Genomic DNA, 24,919 nt, shown 5'->3' with positions numbered 1-24,919 from the left:
ACACCCTACAATGTTATCGCCAGCTTCCGAGAAGACGCGAACAAAACACCTAGATGCCTATAAACCTCTCTAGAACAGTTATATACAAAGCATTTCCATCATGTAAGCCTCAACCCCCAAACCTCCAAACCGCCCACAACACCTGTGCCCAACGTATACCTCAAAAGTTGAACGTGAGACCCTGTGACAGGCCTTCACGGAGGAAGGTATGCTCAGGGATGACGTCATCTTGTGCGATCAAGATGATGGTTTTGAGCTTGCACTCGATCTTGTACTCCACGCAAGCTTCGCGGAAGAAGTCGAAGAGGCAGGTTGCCACAAGGTGGTGAAAGTCATCTCCCTCTTCAAAAATGAAGAGGGGTCCTGTGTTGTAGTAGACTTTCCACGTCTTCAGTTCTGGGAATTCGGCGGCGAGAGTTTCGGTGATATAAGGAGCTTCATCATCGAATTCGCTCCAATCTCCATCGTGGATCGGAGCACCGAGCACAACGTCGCGAGAGCCATAGACCTCAATCCCAGGGCAGAAGGATGCAAGGCTGTCCATGTCGCGAAGCGAAAGATCGTTGTCATTGCCGAGATCGACGTCGTAAACCCGCAGCCCGGAATGGTAACTCCAGATGTCGATCAATCTGGGGTATTCGGACCTGGGCGCACCCCAACTATTGCATACTTTCATCCTGACTGACTGTAGGCTATGAAAGCTGGTGATGAAGTTCGTAAACCCATAGTCGTGTGTTTCCCACAGGAAGGGCTCGTCCCAGCAAAGTATTTGAATACAAAGATCTTCGATGTTGATCTTTGATTCGGGATTTGATGTCATGAGGAGCCAGAAAAGGTCCGAGAGGAATAGTGACTGGATGAGATGAAGTGAGCGCACACTGGATATGTCGATAGACAAACCAAAGACGCCCAAGGGAAAATGTCTGAAATTGACATCGTGAAAAACGAGCTTAGTGACAGCGAACGTCTGTTCCAATCCCAAGTCCCAGAAGGGATTGCGATATGTCCCGGTATCTTCGTCGAGGAAGCTGAAGGTGGCTCGCATGTAGAAGTAATCGATGTGATTTCCTACACCGATGTACTCAAGTAGACGACGAGCGACTCTCCTAAGCGTACCAGCCACGTTGTGATGAACTAATCCCCTCCTACCCGAGGAAGCAAATTCAAAGAGCTTCCCAGGCTGCAGTATGGTAGACACGAACTTGAGGACGAGCCGGCTGTCCATGACAGTTTCATCATTGTATTGACCGGGGCACTTGACTGGGTTGTACATCTCCGGAAGGTCAATCTTTCTCAAGGATGCTCGGAGAGTCTTCCCACGGGATGGGTGGCACAGAAGGCTTTCCAGCATCAGCCAAGACAGCCCGTTCAGTGCTGATATGATCGGGTTTTGTTGTCCATGTGATAACCCTGGCTGTGTGAATACCAACGAAGTCAATGGGAGGTGTTGCAGGCATCGCGCCAGGAGCTGGAAATAGGCCTGCGCGTAAGGAGATGCTGTGATGTCGATTGTCAGATCTCGGGTAAAGCGATCGATGTACGTGAACGTCGGTCCGTGTCCCACGAGGCTGCTGGCTGAGGGGAAATTAGGGCCTAGGCGGAACCGAATGGCGCTCTTGTATAGGGCTTCGAGACCGATCGTCCAAAGGGCTTGACAACTGCGCATGAAGTTGGGCAGATCGTGTTGACCAACCTTAACATTGTTAGCTCCAGTTCTCATCGGTGCTCGCAGACTACGGAGCTATCTCAAGCTTGAATGAGCAGAGTTGTGGGTAATCCAGCCTCCACGCCATGTTATAATCATCAGACTTACTGCTTTGGCGATCTGGAGGACCAAGGCGGTGTCGAGGTCAAGGAGCTGAGTTTTGTTCCTTCCCTTAGATTTCGGCGGTCGCTTCAGCCTCTTGGAAACAGGTGTCGAAGTGGTGGCGCCCGCAGAGGTAGGCCTGCTCTCAATGAACTGCCATCGTCGCTTGCTCAGTGCGCCTTTGGTCGCGCCATCTCCGGGATCTGCGGAAGACTTTCGCGGCGCCATTGTCGCAAAGATTCGACAATACAACTGCTCGCGTTGAAGAATGGACTCAGAGCCTGAATATCCCTTGGTGGGATCTAGCCAGTCGCGTGGTCTGTGCGCAGGTGAATGCAAACAGACGCGACAGCCAATGGAACGACAGGAGAAGGCCAAGCCCGGAGGCGGCAGCCTTGCGCGCCGTAGCCCCTCTGTCTATAAGAGCCTGCCCACTGTCTTCCAACTGCCCTCCTCCTCGCCCTCCACCTCACACCATTTTCGGCTGTGGACTTGGAGAAGTCGAGAAGAGCTCAACCTGAGCTCAATGATATCGGAGAGTCCGACAAGGTAACGTCGTCTTCACGAGAGCCCCTCGTTCACATTATCTGGAGCCGCAGGCGGGCTCCAGGCGTCCTCGCTAACAAGTCTTCTTCCACTCTTTTCACACAGCTTGTCCAATACTTCCTGATACCTCGGCTCACAAGCGTTAGGGACTGGGGTGGAGACGTTGACGGACGCTTACGACCCTGGTCTCACGAGGTGTCGTTGCGCTGACGAGCATTATGTGTCGGCACCTCAACGCTCAAATTCGATCTGTGGTTTTTGCAGTGCTACCTACGATCGACGGAACGGCGACATCCATGCACCTTCTCCACACTCCGCCAAAGGGAAGCGCGACTTTGCGTTTACTTTTGCCCGTTTGGGGTCTCGCCGGGAGGTGGTGAGCAACGGTATCCTTCGGGATTGCTCATCTCACACGGCAGGAAGCAGGCGGAGCTCGTCTCCAGCAATGGACTCCGGTCCAGCTTCTGAGTGACAGGTACCTACGGGAAACCGGCTCGTCGAGTGGATAGTTGAAGATGCGGGAACGTGAGCCCGGTTACTACAACGAAGGTCTCGAGACCTAAGGTAGAGGCTTATTGGGGCCTTTACTGACGATCGAACGGCGGAACCAACACCCACCTTTTTTCGTTGACATTGCTGCTTTATGCAGTCTGTTGAAGAAGAGAAAGTGGAATGGAGTGACTATGAAATGACGGAACAGAACTGAGGATTGTGCGCAGTCTTGAGAGGGTTGAGATGATGTTGGCAGTCGCGGAAAGATGCGGCTACCTCCCTAGGTGAGTAGTAGTCCAAGCGGTGACGTCACATGTGTGCGAAACCACCATCCGGGCAACAGCCAACCCTTTGATGCGACTGTAATGCAAATCTTACATAGACGACCCTTCAAGAGATCGATAGAAACATACAGCTGTTGCATCCCAACTTTGAGCCTTACGCGCTTCCAACCCCGTAATAATATCTCTGTTCATCCATATACTTCTGCAACACCTCCAAAGCTCTTACTTCGAACAGCCTCCGCAGAAGTCCCCGACGTGTCTCTATTAACAAAAGAGTATCCGGATTCGAATCTTGAAAGTCAACATCCACAACAATAGTCATGGTGGCACGCGCGGTGAGCGCCAGTGAGCCAGGCCGCCGTTCAAAGCCGCCACCGCTCAGATCGAGCATGTACTTACTGTTCGACGGGTCGCCGCTTCGATACAATTGCCCGTCTAGGCCACGTCGGTAGAACGTTCGCTTTGAGGTTGAGTTCGCGAAGTTGTTAGCGATAGGGTTGTAACCATCGTATGCAAGCCCATTGGGCGGAGCTGGCAGCAGACCATCGCTTGGAGTTGCAGAAGTTACGTTGAGTCCGACGTTGTTGGTTGGTTGCTGCGTCGGGAAAGCTGTGTTCCTTGTATCCATATCTGATCTTTTGCCAAGTTGGAGAATGGGACGAAGTCGTTGAAGGGGTAGGCTTATGCTTGGATAACAAGCGCAGGTCTGCGTCTTATACATGATGTACGACGTGAGTGACCACGCATGACGATTGCTTGGTCACGAGAGCCAGGAGTATTGTGATGTGTCTTGTGGATACGGCAAATAGTGCATATGACCCCTTGGAAATGTACGAGTAAACTGATGACAGCTATTGGTGACTGAGAGAGTATCGTCAGTGTCAAGCTCCGGTAGATACTGAAAGTTCGATGTCCGTGTGAATCGGCGGCGTTCTATGGGGGTATATTTGTTAACAGATGCTGACGCCTTGGAGCCTTTGACAGGTCATGTAAAATCGTAGACCACCAACGCCTGACTGCCCTCGCTCTTCTCTCTCAGCACTATGACGTTCTGTTCGTCGAAGCCGACCCAACCACGACTGACGGAAGAGTCGTCAAAGCCTTGGTCAAGCGCAAACCGTAAGCCCACTTGCTGCCCCGAGTCGTCGTCCTGGGTGTGCTCTTCACTTGCCTTGGATGGCTGTACGCGAACGCTTAATTGTCCGTTTCTTGAGCGCTTGCGGTTCGCGGAGGAGTTCATGCCGCCCTCTAGATCCCATACCCGTAGCTCGTCCCCTCGTCTGCTCACTGACACAGCCTTGCCGCGCATGCCAACGTGAGCACCGGATATCGAAGACGTATGACCCCAGAGGCGGTTGCCGGAGCTGATGGACAGTGCTTGTGATGTCGATCGGACGAGGTAGAGAGATAGTGTATTATCGGGATGCGCGACGAGAAGATACGGATGCGAGTACGACATGGAGGTAGGTTTCGATCTGCTCGGCCCGCTCGGTGCTAGGGCTTCATCGGCGCAATCTGGTAAAGGTGACGACGAGCGTGCTGATGAAGAGGCCGCGCGGTACGTAGAGAGCGTAAATGAGTGTTCGTCCGCCGCAGTAGCCAGCCGTGACTCGATTAGGTCGCCTTTGTGTGAGAGTATGAGCTCCTGCACACCAACAGTCCAGCCGGACAAGTACGTCGGCAGGGAGTATGCGATCGCGGCGGTCATGGTGTGTGCTGTTGTGCGCAGCGATAACGAGACAGGTGGCCATGCAGTGTTCGATCGTAGGGAGTATAGCAGCTTCGGTGCCTCCAACAGCCCGAACGTGCCAGGTACCTCCTCAAAAGCGTATAATGAGAGGAGGTGGTCTTCGGTCATCGTGAGGAGATAAGGCGATGAGTATGCGAGAGCCGACAACATTCCGTTGGTTGATGGCGGATGGGTGAAGACATTCGTGAACTTGTTGCGACTCGTCCTAAGTGCGTAGATGGAGAACGAGCCGTCTTCAAAGCCTATGACAACTCGCTCCGTGCCATCGTCCGTATTCGAGGCATCTATGGCCATGGATATCGGTAACCGAGCCATATCTGTTTCACCAGATAGTTCCGTGGATGCCAGTAGCTCCCTATCATTCTTCGAGTTCCACGCTCGCAGGCCTGACATGGAGTCGGCGGCATAGATGATGCTGTTAGACATCATGACGAGCAGCGGTGGGACTGGAGGCCTTTCAGCGACCACAATCTCACTGACGGCGCATTGTCCCTGGGTCCAGTTATGCCGCAACCGATATTGCTGCTTCCAGTTCGTTTGTGTTCCATCTTTGACTAAGTAGCCGTCTTCTAGCCATTTCGATAGCCGCGAGGAGTAGTGTAGCCGGTTCGGGTTGGCAGGGCCTCTGATGCCTGGTATGCGCGACGCTCGAGGAAGGACGAATGTGCGGTAGTAGGCGGCTTTCCATAATTCCGAATCGATCGAAAGGCGACTGAACTTCTTTGACACCCTGTAACAGTCAGCGAATGTCGCGATGTAGCGAAGATGACGTTACGTACCTTTGGCATACTAAGAGCGAGGGTACGGGCACGAAAGACAGTATCCGCACAAGCAGCTCCTCGCTCAATCGAGAGAGTTTGTCGGGATGTAGAAGCCGCTGTACTTTGGCTGGATGCTCGCCGTCATCATCGCCATCGTATGCGCGCTTCATAATACCGGGCTATGGCTGTCGTGTCGGCGGCGAATGCGCCTCGGGATGTCGGAATGGCACCATGTCTTATCGCTATCGCAGAGTGTCTGTGCGTACGCGTGACTGCGCGCTCCACTAGCGCGTATCTTTCGTAGTTGCCGCCTAATGCTGCAACCAATTCAGGACACACGCGAACATCGAGTCATCTCTTGTCACACCTGTCGTTTTCATGCCTTGTCGGACTGGTCCAATATGGCGGAGTTTTCAGCCTGGGTAGAGCAGAACAAAGGGCTCTGGACGCGCGTATACGATGAGGTCATTAAGCCTGACCTCGAGAAGGAATGGAAGATGAGTACGTATGGTCAATGAACGCGTCGATCTTTGCTAAGAATGAATCAGAAGAAGAGAAACATCAGAAGGAGCTAGATCAAAGTACGCGTTTTGTCTAATTCATTGAGTTACATACTGACCTGCTGCAGAGGAGGAGAACCAACAGATACTGTTCCAACATCTGAATGACGAGATTCTGAAATCAGCGCGTCTTGCCAAGGAGAACGAGCACCTGAAAGAACAGCTCGAAACTAGGGGGCCAGTCGACCAGCATGTCTCTGAACTTGATGCACAAAGTGCGTCCGAGGATTATCGCCACCTTACTACCGAGAATGAGCAGTTGAAGCAACGACTCGCGGCTCTACAGGAGGCCGCTGCACCATTACCAGATCACGGGGTTGCAAACGAGGCTACCGAAGAAGAGTATCACGACCTTGCTGCCCGGTTTAGCGACTTGACTAAGAAGTACCGGGACATGTCTCAACAAGTGAAGTATCTCCAGAAGAAGAACACAAACGTCATGCAAAAGAACAGGGACATGAAAGAGAGCGTGCGCGCATGGCAAGAGTACGCAGATCGGCAAGCAGTGAAGCAAAAGTCGAAGAGCGAGGCCAGAGACGGGGCCGACAAGTCACATATGGCGGCGGCTCACCTTCTTCCCGAGGAACGGCCTCATATACCTTCTAGTCCAGTTTCATTGGCCACTGTGCGAACTCCCGGATCCATCGCTAATCCAGACCGCTCGTCTCCCGCTCCCATTGCCCCGCTTCCGCGTTCAGTTCTAGGGATGACGAGTCGGTTGGCGTCTCCCACTACAGTCAGCGACGAGGAACCCCGGAGCCCCACCACAACTGTCACTCCAAAGGCCAGCACCCGGTCAGGGAACGTTCAGCTACAACAGCATCAAGAACACAACGGCGGTGTCTCTTCACACGTCCAGCGCATAATCTCAGAGGACGAAGGCCATCGTTCAGCGATTCCAAGCTCCAGTCAAACAACAGTGGATGAGCAGGTCGAGCCGAAGAGCATATTCGAACAAGCGACGGAAGCTGAAGATGATGACGATTTCCCGGAGTTCGTTTCCGAGAGGTCGCTAAAACGAAAACGAGGCCAGCCGTCAAAATCCAGATTCGAAATATACGCAGATCATTCTTCAGATGGTACGCCGATAAAGCCCCATCGCGTGAAAGAAGAGCCTCACAGTAGTCCTCCGCTCCCTACCTTCAACATGACTCGGAACGAGACGATGGATCTGGACGATCCTGCGCCCCATGGGATCAAGACTCCTCGTCAGCCCCGGACAAGTATCTTCCATGACACGGATCCCGTGGAAACGCCTCATCAGCAGAGGCGTAACAGCGCGCCACTTACGCAGGCCGTTAAGAACGAGAACCTGGATGACACTGATCTGCATGATATCTATGATAACATGCGCGAGCCTCAAGCCATGGCGAGTATCGAAGCACGAGCCTTTAGTGAGCCGAATGGACCCACGCAAGCAGGGGACGCTGTGTTGAGACCCCTTGACCCCAACGTGGTGAACAGTGCGTCTGAGGAGCCCCCTACTAAGCGTTCACGGCAAGCCCAAGCGTATCAACAAGACAAGCATTCTTTTCTCGCAGAGTCAGGAGAAGCACTACCTGCGAATAACCGTAAGTCGAGGTTGCCGCCCCACCTTGCTCGAGCGCAGATGAACCAAAGATTACAAGCTTTGAAAACTCCTCAGACACCAGGAAAGACATCGCCGAAGACTCCCAAGTCAGGTCCGGTAAAGATCAAAACCGAGCAAAACCCAACCCCTCCCGCAAGCTCCTCACGTACTACCGAGACACGTTCCGTCAGTAAGGGTGCGCGTAGCTCAAAGTCAAAGGCTCGCGCGAGCCCTCGTGAGGATCCGACACCTGACGGTCCTATATGGACCATGAGGGCTCCCGAGACCCGCTCGAGTGCTCGCAGAAGTCGTGCATCACCATTGAAAGATCAGGTTCGCCTCCGAGATAAGCCAGTCGGCGAGCTCAGCGTCAAGGACTTCAAGCCAAACCCTGAATACAACCAAGGCTTCAGCTACGCATTTTCCGAGACTGTTCGCAAGCGAGGAGATCGCATGTGTCTCCCGGGCTGCACTAACCCGCAATGTTGCGGCTCAACTTTTCGAGCTTTTGCGGAGGCACAAGGACCTCTCAGTCCGTCGGAAGAGGAGGTTTTGCTCGAGGACTATCTGGGCGATGCATACAGCAATATGCAGCTCACGCAGATGTCATCCGAAGAGCGGCAAGAGCTTGTTTTACAAGCTCGGACGAAGAAGATGGCGAAAGAGTCCGGGAAGCATCGCGAGGCCTACGAGCGACGAAGAACACCGCCAGGGTTCTGGCGAGTGGACTTTCCGACGACACAGGAGCAGCAGGAAGACCGGGAACGTGCAAAGGAACAAGAGAAGGCGATCGTGCAAGAGCGCTGGTTGGATGCACACAGGAGAGGTGGGAAATGGATCTTCAGAGATGAGTAGGTCGTTAGTAAGACGCGGTGTGAGTGGATGTGAGAAGGTTCCGCGCTACGAGTTCCGTGGTTGAGGACCAATGCAACCAGAGGTGTTGCAAGCACCATAGTATTATACGGAATATTATCCATGGGTAAGACCAGCCGCAAAATGCAGGAATTTCAAGCATTGTGAGTATAAAACATATCCCTTCCCTGAACTATCTTCCTAGTCCAAACCACCTCTTCACGACTTCCACCTCGGGTCTAAACCAATTCTTCAAGCCCTTTTCACACCTCACCACAATCCACCCTACCAAAACTCTACCAAAACTCACCCACCCACCAGAAGGAATGCTCCTCATCTCCATCACAATGACCCTCCCCACACGCGAGCACTTCCTCGCCCACAACATCACACCCACCACCCCCTCTCCCTCCTCCGACGACACCGACTGCGCAATCTGCAAAGAAGACTACAACACCACCACGGGCCACCCTGCAGTAACCTTCTCCAACACCACAAGCTGCAACCACATCTTCTGCGAACCCTGCATTGTTGCGTGGTTGAGCGCTAAAGGAACGAATACCTGCCCCTTGTGCAGACGCGAACTTTTTGTTTTGGATGACGGGGAGGGGGAGGTGGAGTATGAGGGGGGTATTGAGTTTGAGACATTTGGGGAGGAAGATGATGGGGATGTGGAGTATTTTTTTGCGGGGGGTGGGGTGTGGGATGGTGAGGAAGGGGAGGATGATGAAGAGGATGATGACGATGAATTTCCATTTGAAGAGGAAGATGAATTTGAAGGTGGAGATGGATTAGAAGACATCCCACTATCCTACCTCTACCGCAACACCCTCCTTCCCCTCCAAACCACCCCCGCGGAGACACACCAACTCCACCAAACAATCTGGCATAAAATCTGGAACCTATCATCTACATACCGCACCGCAGTCACCCAAGCGGTCGAGCAAGCGAAGCGGGATGACAAACCCTCTCCTAATTGGGACCATGCCAGTTTCAGCAGGCACCTCCCCACAACAACTACTATGGTGGCTTCTCTCATCGAAGCTGTTTTAGCTCATACGGGGACGGATCTCTCGGGTAGGCTGACAGCGGAGATGCTGGGGAGGTTGGAGGGGGTGTTGAAGATTGCTTTGGAGGAGCTGCTTGAGCGGGTGCACGAGGTAGGGGGGTGGGAGGATGAGATGCTTGTGCCGGATTTTGAGGGGGGGTGGAAGGCGGAGTGGTGTAGAGAGAGGTTGTGTTTGCTTTTGGGGTTGGCGTGTCCGCGTTCGACATCCGAGTGATCTTGGGGAATTCACATTACAAAAGGCGATGTATACTCTAGCCTGCATTTTTGTACTTCAACTTGTGATTACAACGCTGCCATGTAGACTGCAGCCTTTGTGATACGATTTAGTTTGTAAAGAACTGTGCGATTTGTATATTCCAGCCTTAGCTATGTTTATCAACGTAACAAACACCAAGCTTTATGTAGTCGTAACGATACATGCACAATCTCGCAACTCTAGTACTCGCGACGATGAGGACATGGAAAAGTACGACACTTGCGGGGCATCACGATCAATATCAATTCCATTGTGATTGCTGCTAATAGATTCATTTTTGCTAGCTTTTGACTATCTAATTGGTGCTATTAGGGAAGAGATAGTAACAAGCAGCTTCTGTGACGGCGGTAGACGATCATAGCACAAGGCTGGTCTCGTCTTTGTATTCGGAGGCGGAGTCAGCTTGAAGTTACATGTGTAGGTTGAAGTCAGTCCCGTTCCACCAACTAGGCTGCCACGTGGCCGCCTACCCTGATCCCCCCTCTCGATCACCGTGGTTCTCCGATATACTTGTCCTGTCATCCCCCTATTCGGAGTTCCGATCACAGCTCCTCCAGATCCTCATCCCCCAAGTCAAGGGCGGGGAAATCGCCGGCCTCGCAGCGTTCAGGTCGCACAAAGACGCCGTAATTGCTGCCGCACTCAAAGTATCGCTTGCCCTTGACGCTGCCATCGTTCTTGCCTGTCGGTTCGTCGAGGGTGACGCCGATCCAGACGCCTGTACCCGGTATCTCAGGGACAAGGCCAATATAGGAGATGGTTCCCCGACGCGCATCTGACTCGGGTAGGAGGCGAACACGACCGTTTACAGAAAGACCTAATAAGGGTTTTGCGTTAGTTGAATCGATTCGCTTCGCAAGTACACATGCGGTAAAGGAGACCAAAGTGTAAGTATGAATGCAGCCAGGATAATCGTACGAGATCAGCTCCGTTTGCTGTTCAGTGGAGCCCAACCTATCGAACCCTCGTATCCGTCCATGGTTTGGGCGTAGACAGGAGGTATACGCGAAAGCGAGCAAAAGAAGTAAACCTATGCCCAGGCGGAACGGAACAGGTAAGTGGACAACAACGTCCCGACGGCCGGGCGGGCAGTTTGGCAACTAGCATCGCGTATGCGCGGAAACCCAAGATCATTGCACGCCTAATCGGTCTCTCATGCACACCGATCACATCTTACTCGAGATGTGGTGGCGACAGCGAGGCTCAAGCGGGGAAGGCGGCCTGATTGTTCGAGACAGATGCAGGCGCTGCCCAATGCAATGCTATAGCGAGGCAGTGATGCGCGAATATCGAGGCGTGGTGCGGCGTTGGATCCATCAACACAAATCTCCAACACATCCTTCGGGGATAATGGCATTCAGCGGAGCAAACGATGCGTAACGTGCTGATGTGTTTTGGAAAGCAAGGAAAAATGCGGGCCGCGCCATCCGAGGATCTGGTGCCCTAAACCACCCTGACGATCTCGCTCGGGCGAGCAGGAAGAGGGAGATTTCAGGAACTGGACCATGTCGTAGTCGAAGTGTATTACCGAGAGACTTGGTCGACGAATGAAGCTGGAGAATGGAGAGAATAATGAGGCTGGGTGGCAAGGAAGGCGTCGATCGCTTATTTTGAGAATTGAGTTTAGGGTTTCGGCGACTTGCACCCTTTGCCGCTGCCCGGTCCCTGCCAGAAACGGGTAACCTAGCGGAGCGACGACAGTCGTTGGAGGACGGCAACACTCGAAGCGATTTCCGAGTGTTAATCGGTTTACTATGGCATTTGCCTAACGGATGTGCTTCCAGCGCCATACGCTCGGCTATGGAGGTCTGGGCCAAGGGTTGGATGCAGGGGGCCGAAAAGGGTAGTCGTGTATGACGGGTTTGGTCAGAGGATACTCGACATGCGAGATTGGCTTGCCTGTCGCTCAGATGTCCTTGTCGGAGGGTAATGACAGGCTGAGACATAGGGAATCCTGTTATGATGAGGCGGCAACCTTGGAGGTATGCAGCAGTCCGGTTTGGGAAGAGTTTGAAGCATCTCCGGTTTGCACGTTGGAACGACATGGATGACTACAAGGCTGCAATGCGATGGTTGATGTCCGGGTTCCGGCGTTCGCTCTGCCGCGCAAACGTACGGCTCAACGGTGTGGGTGAAACATGCGGGAGATATACGGCTTACCTCGTTCCTCTACCTCCCGTTCTGAGGCGCGGATCTTTTGCTGCTCGATGCTGCCAGCATCGGGGTCAAAACGACCCAGCTTTTGCGCCTTCTTCCATGCAAGTACGCTGTCGGTCCGATGCTCGTACTCAGCAGCGGGCATTTCGTACTTCTCAACGGACGACAGGTCGGTGAAGTCCGTCCTCGCACCCGGCGGACGAGTGTCGACGACCTAGACGTGGCTGTCAGCTCGGGAGCATGTTTGCGAGCATTCATTTGCTCGGGGATGTCAGTTGAGATTGCTCTAGCAAGGTGACCGGTACAAGGGGTGATTCATGAGGCCATGTAAGGCATTGGAGTAGGGCCGAAGCGCCGAAAAAGAAATGGCAAGACAGCAGCGAAAGGCTATCCGGTATTGCGAAAGTTTATGTCGTCGGTATCGAATGCCGAGTGCCAGCAGCGTCCCGGCGTGCCCAACGCTTGCAGACGATCTGGTAACTCAGATGAAACGAAGGATGGCTTCCGCGCGGATCGCGTGCCAAGACGCAGCAATTGGGAAGAGAGGGGCAGTGCGGGGCATGCGAATATGCAGGCATGACCTGACTGGAGCGCGCAGCCTCAACGTCGGACCTGACAACGAATGGGGCAGTCGAGCAGAGCGACGCATGAAACTGCTAGGCGTGGGTGTAGAGTAGATACAAGGAAGTAGAGAGGCGAGCCGGGGGGGCAGAGATGTGGCAGCTCGCGAGAGGACGGCAGCGTCGACACAGCCAGGACAGGGCTGCGGCGCGCGTGCAATGAGAAAGCAGAAGAAGCACTTACGGTTATCTCCGCATACGGCTGCAGCGGGAAGGCAGCAAGACGCGTCTGTTCCTCGTCGGCGGCCGTGAGGGCGACGGCATCCTGAGAGCCCACGCGCAGCGACAGCTGTTGACTGCTGGCGGGCACACCGGTGATGGGCTCCAGGCGGGCCTTGAGCTGCGCAATGGACCACGACGGCGATATACGGCGCTCAGAGGACGAATTGGGAGAGCTAATGAGGAGCGGCACGTCTGCCGCGCTCTGGAGTGACATGGCGAGCGAGGGGCAGAGCCGAGGTGCACTAGAGGGGTAATGTATGTATATAGAAGGACTCTGCGCTGTTGGTGGTGGTGATGGTGTACGGTTGACAGGTGACCCGCTCCGTATGCGGGATGGTTACGAGTGGTGTAGGGCCGAAGAAAAGCATTGGAGAGGGTTGCGCAGGGCCGTATCGAGTATCCTAAGCGATGCCAAGGCCGTGGTTGTCAACCACAGTGAATGTCTCAGGACACGGCGAACCGCGACGAACGGCCACACCCACGCACCCCACGCGCTCTCACATTGCAAGATGCGTGGGACAGTATCTACCCACGCCGTGCGCTGGCATCGTTCGCGCGTGGGCGGTTATTTCTGATGATCTTCGTCGAGGGAAGGCCTGCTCCGGGTCGAGCTGCCTCATCCAACTAATGCAAAACCATGCGCTCGTCAGCCAAGACGTGCACTTAATCACATACAGATGTCGGTACTCGACGGCTGTCTGCGGGCGCCTGCCAGCACCCCATCATAGCAGCCAGCGTCAACGAGACAAGTCATTTCCTCCAATGCCTCCAATGTCTCCAACTAACTCCAACTGGGTCCTTCACCGCTCTTGTATGCGATGTATGCAATGCACGCGTCTGTAAATATAGAGTGCTGCGCCTTATAGATTCATGTGTCCCCAGAGGCTGTGGCACCTGCAAGACAGCTGCAAGAGACAAAGCACCCCCCGAAGCGGCAGATAGAGGCGATAGAGGCAGACTCGACCAGACTGACCAGACTGACCAGACTGACCAGGGCTGCGGAAGTGCAGTTCGCATGCCGTCGGCGCGGTGAGATTGTGTGCTCGTCTGGTCTGTGGGGAGTCTTTTGATCCTTCAATCACTCAGCAGGCCGTGGGCGCCGCCGAGGAAAGGCCCTTTGCCCTAGCGCTGGCCAGCGCACGGGGATGGTTCATGGCTAATGCACCTGCATGTCGGCTCCCACTGGCCCAAGGGCCTGCTATATCCAACCTCATTCAAAACATCCATCCAGTTCGGCCTCTCCTCACCGCCTCATGCGCATCATCGCGCGCCCTGGTCCCGTGATGCAATCTGCCACGCCGATGACATGGCAGGGCGGCGCCTCCTCGTAGCAAAACACAACGTGGCTCGCGAACACGAAGACAACACAGCAGCACCGCCCCTCACGTGCGCGCACAACATCGTCGCATAAACACCAGCCTGCCAACATCGTGTCCATCGTGCTAATCGTGCCATTCGTGTTGATGCCATGGCGCGCGCTAGACGTCACGCCCACGGCCGCCGGCAGTTCACCGCAGTTCACCGCTCCTCCTGCGCATGCTGCGACGCTGCTAGATCGCCGCCCACAGTGGGGTTCTTGACCGGACACATGAACGCAGGAATTGCACAGGTGGAGCCCGTCTTGAACGTTGTCGACGTTGGCGTGAACACATCACCACCTGCACCGCCTTAATGAAGTCAGCCGTTCGCAAGGCTTCGGTAGCGACGCTTCTGGCGTCAGATAGCCGGAGCAGGGCGAGCATGCTGCAGATCTTCCATGTCATCGCGCTTGTGCTCTTCCGAACCATCAGCGAATCCCTGAGACTGTTCACCGCTCATCATAATCCTTGATTCGTTGCCTCAAGCACTGAAAACACGCTCCAGCCGCTTCCTCGACGATCGTGAACGCGGCCCTGCTACCTGCAAACGCCGCAGCCCCGTCTTGGGCGCATTGAGGCCTGACGCAAAGGAGGGCAGCAAATGACGCCCAGTACACCACGCCGGCGAAGCCAATATCAAACCGCAGTAATGCAAATGCACCGGAGTCGTCTCCCACGTCAAAGACTGCGAGTAGGTTGCTGATAGCTACCACCACATCGTGACCTCCGTGACCTCCCCAAGTGGGGGACACGTCATCGCAGTACTCACCACGCAAGAACGGGTGTCGTGCTTTTTGTGTCAAGCTAACGCTGCCAATTTGGCCTGTCCTTTTCTTTTTGGTCTCGCTAAAATCTCCGGCAGACATGCTTCCTTAGATCGGATCAGCTGTGGTACGCAAGTGGTCTGTGGGTCGTTAATGTGGCGCGCCGCCAGCACGAGTCGCCAAAGCGTTAAGCGCAGAGGTAGTGGGTGTCAAGTCAGAAACGCAAAGGGTACATCCTGATCCCAAGCCCCCGGATCCCTACCGCGGCGGACGATGAGGCGGCGCCAGCCCAGGGCTTCAAGGGATGCCTGCTATTAGTATTACAGTCGCACGCTAACTCTCTCTACTGACACATCCATGCTCACTCCCTCAGACCCTACCTACCTTTGCTCCTACCAGTCTGTATCCACCACTCCCCTACGCTACTCCTCTACCTTCTCGACCTGAAAAGTCAGTGGCTAAGCACGCCCGTCATTCATCAGACCGAGTGGTTGGCCTGTTTCACCCCCTGCTCCGAAAGCCCCGGCCCATAGCCCAAATAGCTCGAGTCGATCGACCACTTAGAGCGTGAATCATCCAAAGTACCTCGCAACTGGCTACTTGGGTCATCGTCGGCACATTTAGTCTATCCGAACCTCATCACCTTACCACTGTCCTCTCCTGTTCATCCTCATACACAGCTACCCATAACACGTTTCGCCTCCCTGTTGTTGTTTACCAACTCCATCTGCACATCAACACCCACTCTCCACGGACACAACCTCAGTTTCTGCCTTGCCTTGCCCAACGCCACACCTGGGCTGATCAAACGACGGCTTCCTGTCAATCATCTGCGAGGCTACCTTACGACAACGCCCGACCTGATCGGTACACATCCAACTTATAGATAGCCATCTATCTGCTGTACTCCACACCCTACAGCCGCCTACCCCAACGCCGCTACTGACTGACCGACTGTACATCTTTCGGCAACTTGAGCTTTCCAAGGACGCAGGTCTCTTGACAACTTTCTCCATTTTATGGGCTGGCTAGAAGCTAGTCCCTCACCGTCATCCTGGATATCAACCTCCTCCTCGAGCCTCGCGCTCGGGGCTCAGAGTCACCTGCGAGCAAGAAGAGCACCATATCAAATGTGTCCCACTCGACAGGAGCGACCAGAGGATACACAACCGCACCTTCAGCATACACACAGTCACCTTCGCAAAGAGCGTCACCGGCGTATGCCTCTGGACCACCCGCGTACCCAGGCCCCCCGCACTACGCGCCAATGTCTGCATACCAGCAGGCACCGACATCAGCACCCCAAGGACCCGGATCAATGCTGGGAGGACCTGTTCTACCTGCCATCTCCGAACTTCACCGCCACGCTGAACCTGCACCACTCCCACACTTTCGCCCGCTTTACTCCGGCCCACATGGACCTTCCCCACCCCGTCACCCGCAAAATACTAATGGCTCTCCCCCTTCAACACTCAAGCGACAGGCATCTCAAACCCCGCTCCCCGACGAAAGCCCGGCCAAGAAACAGTCCAAATGGACACCAGAGGAGGACAATCTGACCATCGAGCTGCGGGGTCAGGGAATGAAGTGGGACGACATTGCGAAACGACTACCCGGAAGAAGCTCCATTTCCTGCCGACTACGATACCAGAACTACCTCGAGAAGCGAGCCATTTGGGACGAGGAGAAGAAAAACAAGCTCGCAAGACTCTACGCTCGGTATGTACCACTCGACAGATCCGGATGGCCAGACTTCTCCATCTTGGTCATCCGTTCCTTCGTTTTGAGCCCACCTCTTTGGTTTCAGATCTACCCCAGCCCACTCTGCCGCACGCGTATGCGACGCTTTTCCGCGCACTCTATCCAAAATCAATACTGACTCTTCTTAGATTCAAGGACCAAATGTGGCAGAAGGTCGCTACCGAGATGGGCATTCCCTGGCGGTCCGCCGAATCGATGCACTGGCAGCTGGGTGAGCAGGAGATGAGCGCGCGTGCGAATGCGCCGGTGTTTCAGCTCCACCCATCTGCAACCGGCACAGGCATGAGCTCGCCATCGCAAGTGCCCGTTATACCAGCCTCTGCCCCGCATGGCTTCACACCTGCCAACGCCCCTCAGTTAATGCCAAACCCGCCGCCGATGCCGCCGCAGCTGCATCAGGTGCCTCCGCCAATGCCTCAAGGTCCGATGCACGGCTACCACCAGCGGACCGACAGCGGTTCCAGCGCGGGCGGACGAAGGAGGAGGAACAGCTCATTCAGTCGCAGGCGCGCAGACCCTCGCAACCGGTCCAGCGTTCCCCCTCAACTAGGCCAACCTCTTCCCCAGATTCAACCCCAGTCGGAAGAAGACCTGATCAGCGGAGCCAGGACAGCACCTGTACCAGGCATGCAGTCGATTATCAAGCAAGAGGGCAGCATCCCCAGCTACATGGAGGCGTACCACCAGAGGAGAAGGGAAGAAGAGGCCGCAGGCCCGTCACGAGCAGAGCACCACACACGGAGTGAGGGCATGAGGAGTCCCGACCGCATGTCGCAGCGCAGCGGAACCGGCAGCATCAAGAGCATGAAGCGCGAGGAAAGCGACCGACCATCGCCACCCCAACCGTCGACACCTTACGAGCGACCCGCATCGGCAGTCGCATAGACACGTCTCGCACTCGCATTATTCAACGATTTCTTTACTTGTAGTAGATGGGATATAGACATATTTCGGGATGCATGCATACACAAACATTCGGGCAGGAACCGTAATGAAGCGTGGGTATACCCAGGGGTTTCGGCGCAAACAAAGAGAGAAGGGTTCAGGAGTCACACGGGGTATACCACGAAAGCTTAGAATTAGGGAACTCGGGCTGCAGAGCCTGGATGAAGATCAACGCAGGGGCATTGTTCCGCACGACTGTGGCATTTAGCGTGGGTTGGTTGTCAACATCTTTTTTCGCATGGATATCAATCTCGTCTGGCATTCTGTTTTTCTCGCAATTTGCTGAACATCATAGCGTTTGTTTCTCCCTCTAGACTCGCATTCTGTTCCATTATCATGGTTGTTTTTTCCATGAACCTGTTTGTCACAGCACTGTTTTGGTGTGGTTCATTCGCATTTCTCTATATTCAATCATCCATCTCAACACAAGCACACCCAGCGGCATAGCGTGGCGAGGATACCTTTACACCAATGTTTTCCCCCCTCTTAGATGTTACGTGTCGAACTACGTGTTCAACCAGCTAGTTTACGGCCTCGAAGTGTATCAAAGACAACGTTGGAAAGACTTTTTTTCGCGCTCGCCACCTGTACCCTGCAAGCCAGCATGGCCAGCACATTGTCATAGTAGTAGCAAGATTATAATACAACATGAACCAAACGGTTCCGTTCATCTCCGAGAAGCAAAACCCGCCTCCATGCCTCCATCCCTCCCTAATTACGTTTCTTTCGGACCCTCCAAAGTTACCGTGTCCCTCAACATAGCAACAGGCCGTCCGGCATGACCCTGCACGTACGAGGTGTGTGGCGTGGCGGTGAACAGCAAACGAAATTCCCACCGCCGGGAAAACAACGTTCGTCTACCCCGGATCATCGTATGATGACGTAGCGGCCATGGGTGCCACACTTTCGCATGCCTGAGCAAAAGGTCGGTCAAACAGGTACCTACGTGGCCGACTCAGCGTGCGCGGAGCGCTGCGCTGTCACCGCTTCAGGGTGTGTTCAGCAAAGCTTAGCTCCAGTCGGAAATTTTTCGCCTCCTGGGTGGGTGGGGGAGTGTGGTGGCTGTCTCACGCAGGTCTGTCTACTACACGTTCGCCAGGAGGGTGTGGTAAAGGTGCGTTGTTCACGATCATCACGTCTGTCTCCACTAGCACAGCCTCGTAGCCTCACTTTTGGGCCACGCGATTGGGCAACACGAGGGCGTCTTTGCATGAACTTGTCTTTAGAACGGTTCGCTGTCCTTGCATGGCGCTGCAATGCGTAAGTGTGTATGCAAACTATTTTAGGGCTTGGGCTGCTGGGTGTCGTGTCATCGGTTCTGCTGTGCAGGCAAGAGGGTGTTGCGCCCCGCAAAAAGCAGGCGGCGCACGTGATTGGCGGGCTGGCGTGTTTGAGGATGCCGTAGGGCTGCGTGGCTGCTAATCGATAAGCCTGGCCAAATCCCATCATTCCCATGGTTGCCGCCTTTGCCTGCAGTTAGTTGCCAAAGCTAATCGGCCTCGAATTGGTGCCTTGGGCGTAAACCAAACTTTGTTGTGTGCGCGCGCGCGCTCTCCGCTCCCGTCCCACTCGGAGCACAAGGCTGAGATGGTGCTCTGCACGTGCCCCAGCCCTCACGAACCGCTTTGAAACAGCCTAGTTCAACCCGCCCAAGGCACGCCCTCTCACCACCCAACCTGCCCAGTGCGTGCCTTTGCAGAAAAAAAACCTTCCATGATGCTTCTAGAAGACCACGCCTAGTCCAAAGTCTATGCCCATGACATATTCCCCTTGCCGTCGCCGTCACGCCCACCCACCTACCCGCCAGTTCGTTCGCGCCAATGTCCACGACATCGCATTCAGGCAGATTGTGTCATTCATCTACGTGCCGTCAGGCGAGTCGGCATAAAAAACCAAAACACGGCGCAATGCCGAACTAAAGCCAAAGCAGCGTGACCTGGCGCATGGGACGACAAACTCGAACCATGCAACATGACACAAACGGAACGGTAATGGGCAGACGAACCAAGACGGCGACCATGGGCACCGCTCCTTACGTTGCTTTTTCCCCGGGGCTCGGCCATGCGACGCAATAGGTGTTCGCATGATCGGGGAACGGATGGGTGAACTATTGTCAAACGGCCGAGCCGCTCCTCGGCGCTGCTCGTGTTGCGTTGCATAAACAAATCACGGTGCAAAAGAGGTTATGCATGAACAGTGTCGTTATTCTCGCGGGCACTGACCGGCGATCGCAGCCCTTCGAGAAGCCTTCCCGATGCGGCATGGGGAGCATGGGTAGTCGAGGGCCAAATCTCCCACCTGTTCGCCAAACGCGAATCATGGGCGCTGACATGCCCACCACTCGCACACGACTGTGCACATGACGACACCCTTTCACTTGACACATACACAGATCCACCCCAGGGCCTGCCACCACCCATCCCTTTCTGCGTTCAGTGCACACCAGGAGTGCGGCTAGGAGTGCCTGGCGTCGCCTTACCCGCGCGAACCTTCTCATCGGCTTTGCCACATCGTACGACAATAATGACATGTTGGTTCACATATCGTTGTCGCAGGATTGCAACCATCCTGCATGCCGGTTCTCTGATCGTCCGGGATCGCTGCCTTAGGCCGAAACAACTGACATGGGCGAGCATGGCAATGAAATGGGTCCATCGCAAGAGCGAGAAAGAAACCGTTCCGTGACATGTGTGTGGGCCAGGCACGTCCGCCGCTTGCATCAGGGCTGTTCCATGGAAACAGTGTCGAGGGCGCTGTCCCTTACTTCTTGCTGCCCACGCGTTTGGCGGCGAACTGGCTCCGCGTTCCATGTCATGCGACATGGGGGCTGGTCCTGAAGCAGGCTAAGCCGTGCGGGCGGGAAGACCAAATCGAACGTCTCAAGAATGTTCTTTGCATCATCCCTCCCCACGTGCCATCTAATTTCGGCCTTTGGCTTGGAGCTTGCAAGCAGCGCGCGAACAGATGAGATTAGGCCGATCGGAGCCTTCTCCGTCGCCTGCCATGCGCACAAAGACATTGCGATGTGGTCATGTCGTTATTTTGGGGATCGGAACCTTTCGCTCAATGTCATCATCCCTCGACGAGGCAGCTGAACAGACCTCGGGCTGCTGAGACAGGCGTCGTCTGTCCGCGCAAAGCTGCATGGCGGCTTTGCCAAAAGTAAAAAGGAAAATCGGGTCACATCAGCTCATACAGCAAGCCACCAGCCAGCGCTCGTCGCCTCCTGCGTCAAAGAAGCAGCCCAATGCAAATAAACGTGCAAACACTCGCCAATCCATACAACCCAACAAGCAAGTATTGCACTACAATATTGTACATGCAGTAGTAGATCTATAGTTTGGTTCAGCATCCGAAACCCACACATCGGCATCCGACACCAGATGCCCAACGGCTTTCCCACGGTGTATCCCGCAACCGCATTCCTCATCCGCAATGATCACAATCAAATTGCACCGCGGCGAAATCGCGATTCCATGACGATCGCAAACTTGAGACATAACGCCCAAGTGGGACGATGACACTCCGCACACCGCAGAATTTCGGTGCGATTTCGAGTCAGCGAGGGGAAAAGGGAAAGGACAGACGAATGCGAGATTAGTGGCGCCGATCGAATAGTTCACGCCCTGTTCACCCAGACATGCTCGCCCGCCCCTCCATCCCCCCAAAGGGGAAAATGAACGAACCGCATGCCCGCTAAAGGACCCGAGACCAGGCACCAAGACTAAACAAGACCGAGATCTTTTTGCTTTTTTGACAAAGCACGCGACAGGCGAGGGACTACACGATTCATGTTTCGCATCTTTCGCGCGCACCTGTCTGCTGGTTTACTAAGGTCACAGTAAACCTTGGTCATCGACCTCGGGCAGTCCTCCATCGCGCAATTCGCTCCGGCATTCAAAGCCGACCGCGACCGCACGAGTTTGGTACTTTTGGCGTCGTTTTCGCCGGTCCCGCACCGTTCTTGTGAGAGAATCGCGACTTGCACTAGGTTAATCCCTCGTCACGAGCAACTGAGGAAACATGATGAGACACCAGGAATCAGCGTATCATTTCACCCACTCATCAAATCTGGAGTAGATTCCAGATTGGCAGGAATGGGATGCCTTAAGATTCTGGTGCAGCTGTTTTGGGTTGTGCCCATACCTACCCCGCTTAATTAACAGAGTCCTGGGAATTAAGGCTCTGAACTTCTGCGACAAGTGACAGATGGATCTGTGTGTGACTGGCCTATGGCACGACAGCGGACGAGGCGCATGTGAGGCTGAACACACATCATGTGATTGTGATTGTTTGAGGTATGCCGATTGGTTGTCGGTTGCGCGTTTGGAGATTGTTTTGAAACGTGGTGTCTCGTGGTTAACATTTCGACGAGACCAAGGCTTAGTGGGGTTGATGACGGTAGCTGACGGTAGTCGGTGGGGTGATGATGATGGAAAGAGATGGCAGGACAGCTTACAACCCATACTGCCAAACTGCCAAACACGACACAGATGCCATGGAGGCCTCAGGCCGGTCTGGCCAAGGTGTTGCGACTGAACGCGAATTGCGCAAAGGAGCGGTGTCACGGACACTTCTTCCACACCTTCAATTTCTGCATCTGGTGTCGCCGTTGCTGGTTCGAGGCGAGGTAACGGCGAGCTAGTCTTGCATCTCTACTGACATCGTTGCCCTTGCATCCTTCCTCCACCGTCTAGATCCCATGAAACTCCATGGTTTCTTTCGTTACCGGCCGAGATATTTCCCTCCGGCGGGAAGGAAACAGAACGCAAATACTCTCTATTGTTAGCGAGATAAGTAGTGCAAGGTACCACACCCGTGGTGTGTGTATCCATCTTCACCGGACGTCACAAAGTCGTTGTGGTTGACGACTAGTTCGATCTGTGGAGGTGGATGTGGATGGGGATGGTGGCGCAGGGTCTGTGGTCTACACCGCTCCACACCGCTACAACCACTCGACCTGCCGACTACCAACGTCGCTGCTGGGCGAGAACTGTTTGTTGGGTAAGTGTTCAAGAGACAGTTTTCGTACACCGGATTGTGGCGATGGCTACACATGTCGTCGGCCGCTGCGAAATCTTATTTTGGACATGCAGATGCCAGATTGCAATTGGAAGTTTTTCACCGCTTTTTCACCGCTTCATCTTGATATCGATCGCCATGGAGAGGCTGTGTACAGTAGAAGGGAGAGTAGTATCTGCAGGTGGCGGCAGTGGTTAGTGGTACTGGTAGTGGTACTGTAACAAGCGAAATCGTCATGGGTAGTTCAGATTGTATGTCTCCCCTACTCCCAGTCCGCTACGGCTAGCATGATAGAAGTACCGAGACGGGCATACAGACTACACTTGTGTCTAGATTGGGATCGATGGACAGTGAGATGGAGATGGGCAGGGTGGATGAAGTACAGCACATGGCTGATACACCGCTTCGATGTGCTGTTGTCAGTAAGTTTGGATGGGGCGGATATGTGCTTCGATGGGATTCTATATGTGACTGTGGAGATCTGGGAATTGCTGTGATGGCAGGGTTGGCAACGAGACATTGTGTCACGGGCTTACTGTTCAGCTTCGCGATGCGAGACTGGATAGGATGTGTGACGTTGGATAAGACTTCATCATGATGTATCTTCAGACTACCTTGGCTAAAAATCCACTCCGTGTCTCTCTCCCCCCTCCCAAAAAGTTCACATGCAGCGATCGATATGTACCTCAACACGAAGCCGCAGATCTAGCCACTTCTCATCAGAAGTGATATGAAATACGACAAAACCCACATGTATGCATGGTAACATACACGTCGGGGAAAGACAACAGCCACTCATTCTTGTGTAACAACCAGTCGATTGGATAGCATGACTTCGGCAGAAAAGCCGCAGAGCAGGGTAGTACAAGAGGGAAGCATACAGACGCTGATGCAGAAGTAGATGTAAATGCAAGATATACGGCATAGATCTGGTGGGTGTACCGAAAGGGGAGTTTCTGTTGTAATACGACTATCCGAGAACGAGGCTGGGGATAGCGGAGTTGGCTGGAAGGAGTGTGTTGATATGGATAGATGGGGAGATTTTGGAGTGGCACTCAACCTGACTTGACTGTAGTGTCTTTAATTCTATAGTAAATGAGACCGGTAGTACTGGAGTAAGAAGACTCACACTCTAGCATGGCTATACGACATGCAGTTGTTACGCTCTTGTATCATGAACTGAGGTCATGACAGCTAAGGATCTGTGTCTCCAAGATCTTCTGTAGTGACGGCATGCAGCCCGTCACTGCCTTCGCATCTATCCATCATCCGATACCTTGTCCTACTGGTCTCTCCAATCATACCTACCCACCCGCTCAACGGCAACTCGCAGCAGGAGCAGATCGAATCCAGAACGCATGCAATCCCGTCACTCTCCCCTAGCAAACCACCAAAAACAAAGTAAGAGAACCCGGCAGATGAGCGGTGAACGAGCGTTCTCTTCTCACATCTGGAACGATAGATTGGCAGTACGGGAAGCCACAGTAAACAGTCCCGGGACTCCTTCCGCGGAAGCAAATAATTCCGAATCGAGCGAACACGCATAATCAGATCCGCTGGAAGCATAGTTTGTAAGGACAAATCGACATATGTCATCATCCACATCCCTGACTATATCGCGACGCGTACTCGTATCTATTCCCTATTCCTCTAGCTTAGCCTATCCCAATCGAGCCACGATATTCTACAAGACTATCGTGTCCATAGTAGAGAGAGGCAACCGCGCTTCACCCGCTTCCCAAACCCTCACTAAAAGCGAGAAAGAAACCCCGGCGCTTAGCCTTTCTCAAGTATCGCCGGGCCAAAACACCTGCAGCATGCGCCCCACCCACACCATCTCCACCTCAGCGCGAACACGTCGACAAGCGCGCGAACAATGCAGGGAAATCGGAAGAAGAACACAGAAGACCGATAGACCATCAAGGTGTCCTTTTTCGCATTTGTGAGAGCCAAAAAAGAAGCTTCGTGAAACCCATGATGCTGCACACATACGAACGTTGACCGCTACACGGGGCATCTCCAATGTCTACACCGCTACTGAATTCAAACATGTGTATGCAAAGATGATTTCCTGCCTGTCTGTCTGTCGTCAAAGGCAACATGTAACTCGACACCATCCATCA

At 54.0% G+C, this 24,919-nt stretch overlaps 5 protein-coding genes across 5 annotated transcripts; 2 read left to right on the top strand and 3 right to left on the bottom strand.

Moving 5' to 3' along the window:
- Positions 1–160: 160 nt before the first annotated feature.
- J4E86_003680 (uncharacterized protein) lies at positions 161–2,035 on the bottom strand (the record flags this gene model as incomplete). The annotated part of the gene is made up of 2 exons (XM_051444232.1): positions 161–1,693; positions 1,814–2,035. The coding sequence occupies 2 exons, from the start codon at positions 2,033–2,035 to the stop codon at positions 161–163; spliced, it is 1,755 nt and encodes a 584-aa protein (XP_051303857.1).
- A 2,079-nt stretch (positions 2,036–4,114) lies between these two features.
- J4E86_003679 (uncharacterized protein) lies at positions 4,115–5,810 on the bottom strand (the record flags this gene model as incomplete). The annotated part of the gene is made up of 2 exons (XM_051444231.1): positions 4,115–5,609; positions 5,659–5,810. The coding sequence occupies 2 exons, from the start codon at positions 5,808–5,810 to the stop codon at positions 4,115–4,117; spliced, it is 1,647 nt and encodes a 548-aa protein (XP_051303856.1).
- A 231-nt stretch (positions 5,811–6,041) lies between these two features.
- Positions 6,042–8,625, top strand: J4E86_003678 (uncharacterized protein; the record flags this gene model as incomplete). Its single annotated transcript, XM_051444230.1, has 2 exons — positions 6,042–6,141; positions 6,269–8,625. The coding sequence occupies 2 exons, from the start codon at positions 6,042–6,044 to the stop codon at positions 8,623–8,625; spliced, it is 2,457 nt and encodes an 818-aa protein (XP_051303855.1).
- A 1,864-nt stretch (positions 8,626–10,489) lies between these two features.
- Positions 10,490–13,160, bottom strand: J4E86_003677 (uncharacterized protein; the record flags this gene model as incomplete). Its single annotated transcript, XM_051444229.1, has 3 exons — positions 10,490–10,764; positions 12,108–12,318; positions 12,909–13,160. 3 exons carry the CDS (start codon positions 13,158–13,160, stop codon positions 10,490–10,492), a joined length of 738 nt encoding a protein of 245 aa, XP_051303854.1.
- A 3,175-nt stretch (positions 13,161–16,335) lies between these two features.
- Positions 16,336–17,714, top strand: J4E86_003676 (uncharacterized protein; the record flags this gene model as incomplete). Its single annotated transcript, XM_051444228.1, has 2 exons — positions 16,336–16,787; positions 16,958–17,714. The coding sequence occupies 2 exons, from the start codon at positions 16,336–16,338 to the stop codon at positions 17,712–17,714; spliced, it is 1,209 nt and encodes a 402-aa protein (XP_051303853.1).
- Between the last annotated feature and the right edge of the window lie 7,205 nt (positions 17,715–24,919).

Source organism: Alternaria arbusti, assembly GCF_024043155.1.
Source record: "Alternaria arbusti strain BMP 1465 chromosome Unknown scaffold_4, whole genome shotgun sequence".
Taxonomy (NCBI): Eukaryota; Fungi; Ascomycota; class Dothideomycetes; order Pleosporales; family Pleosporaceae; genus Alternaria; species Alternaria arbusti.
This window is presented reverse-complemented; position numbering and strand designations above follow the sequence as displayed.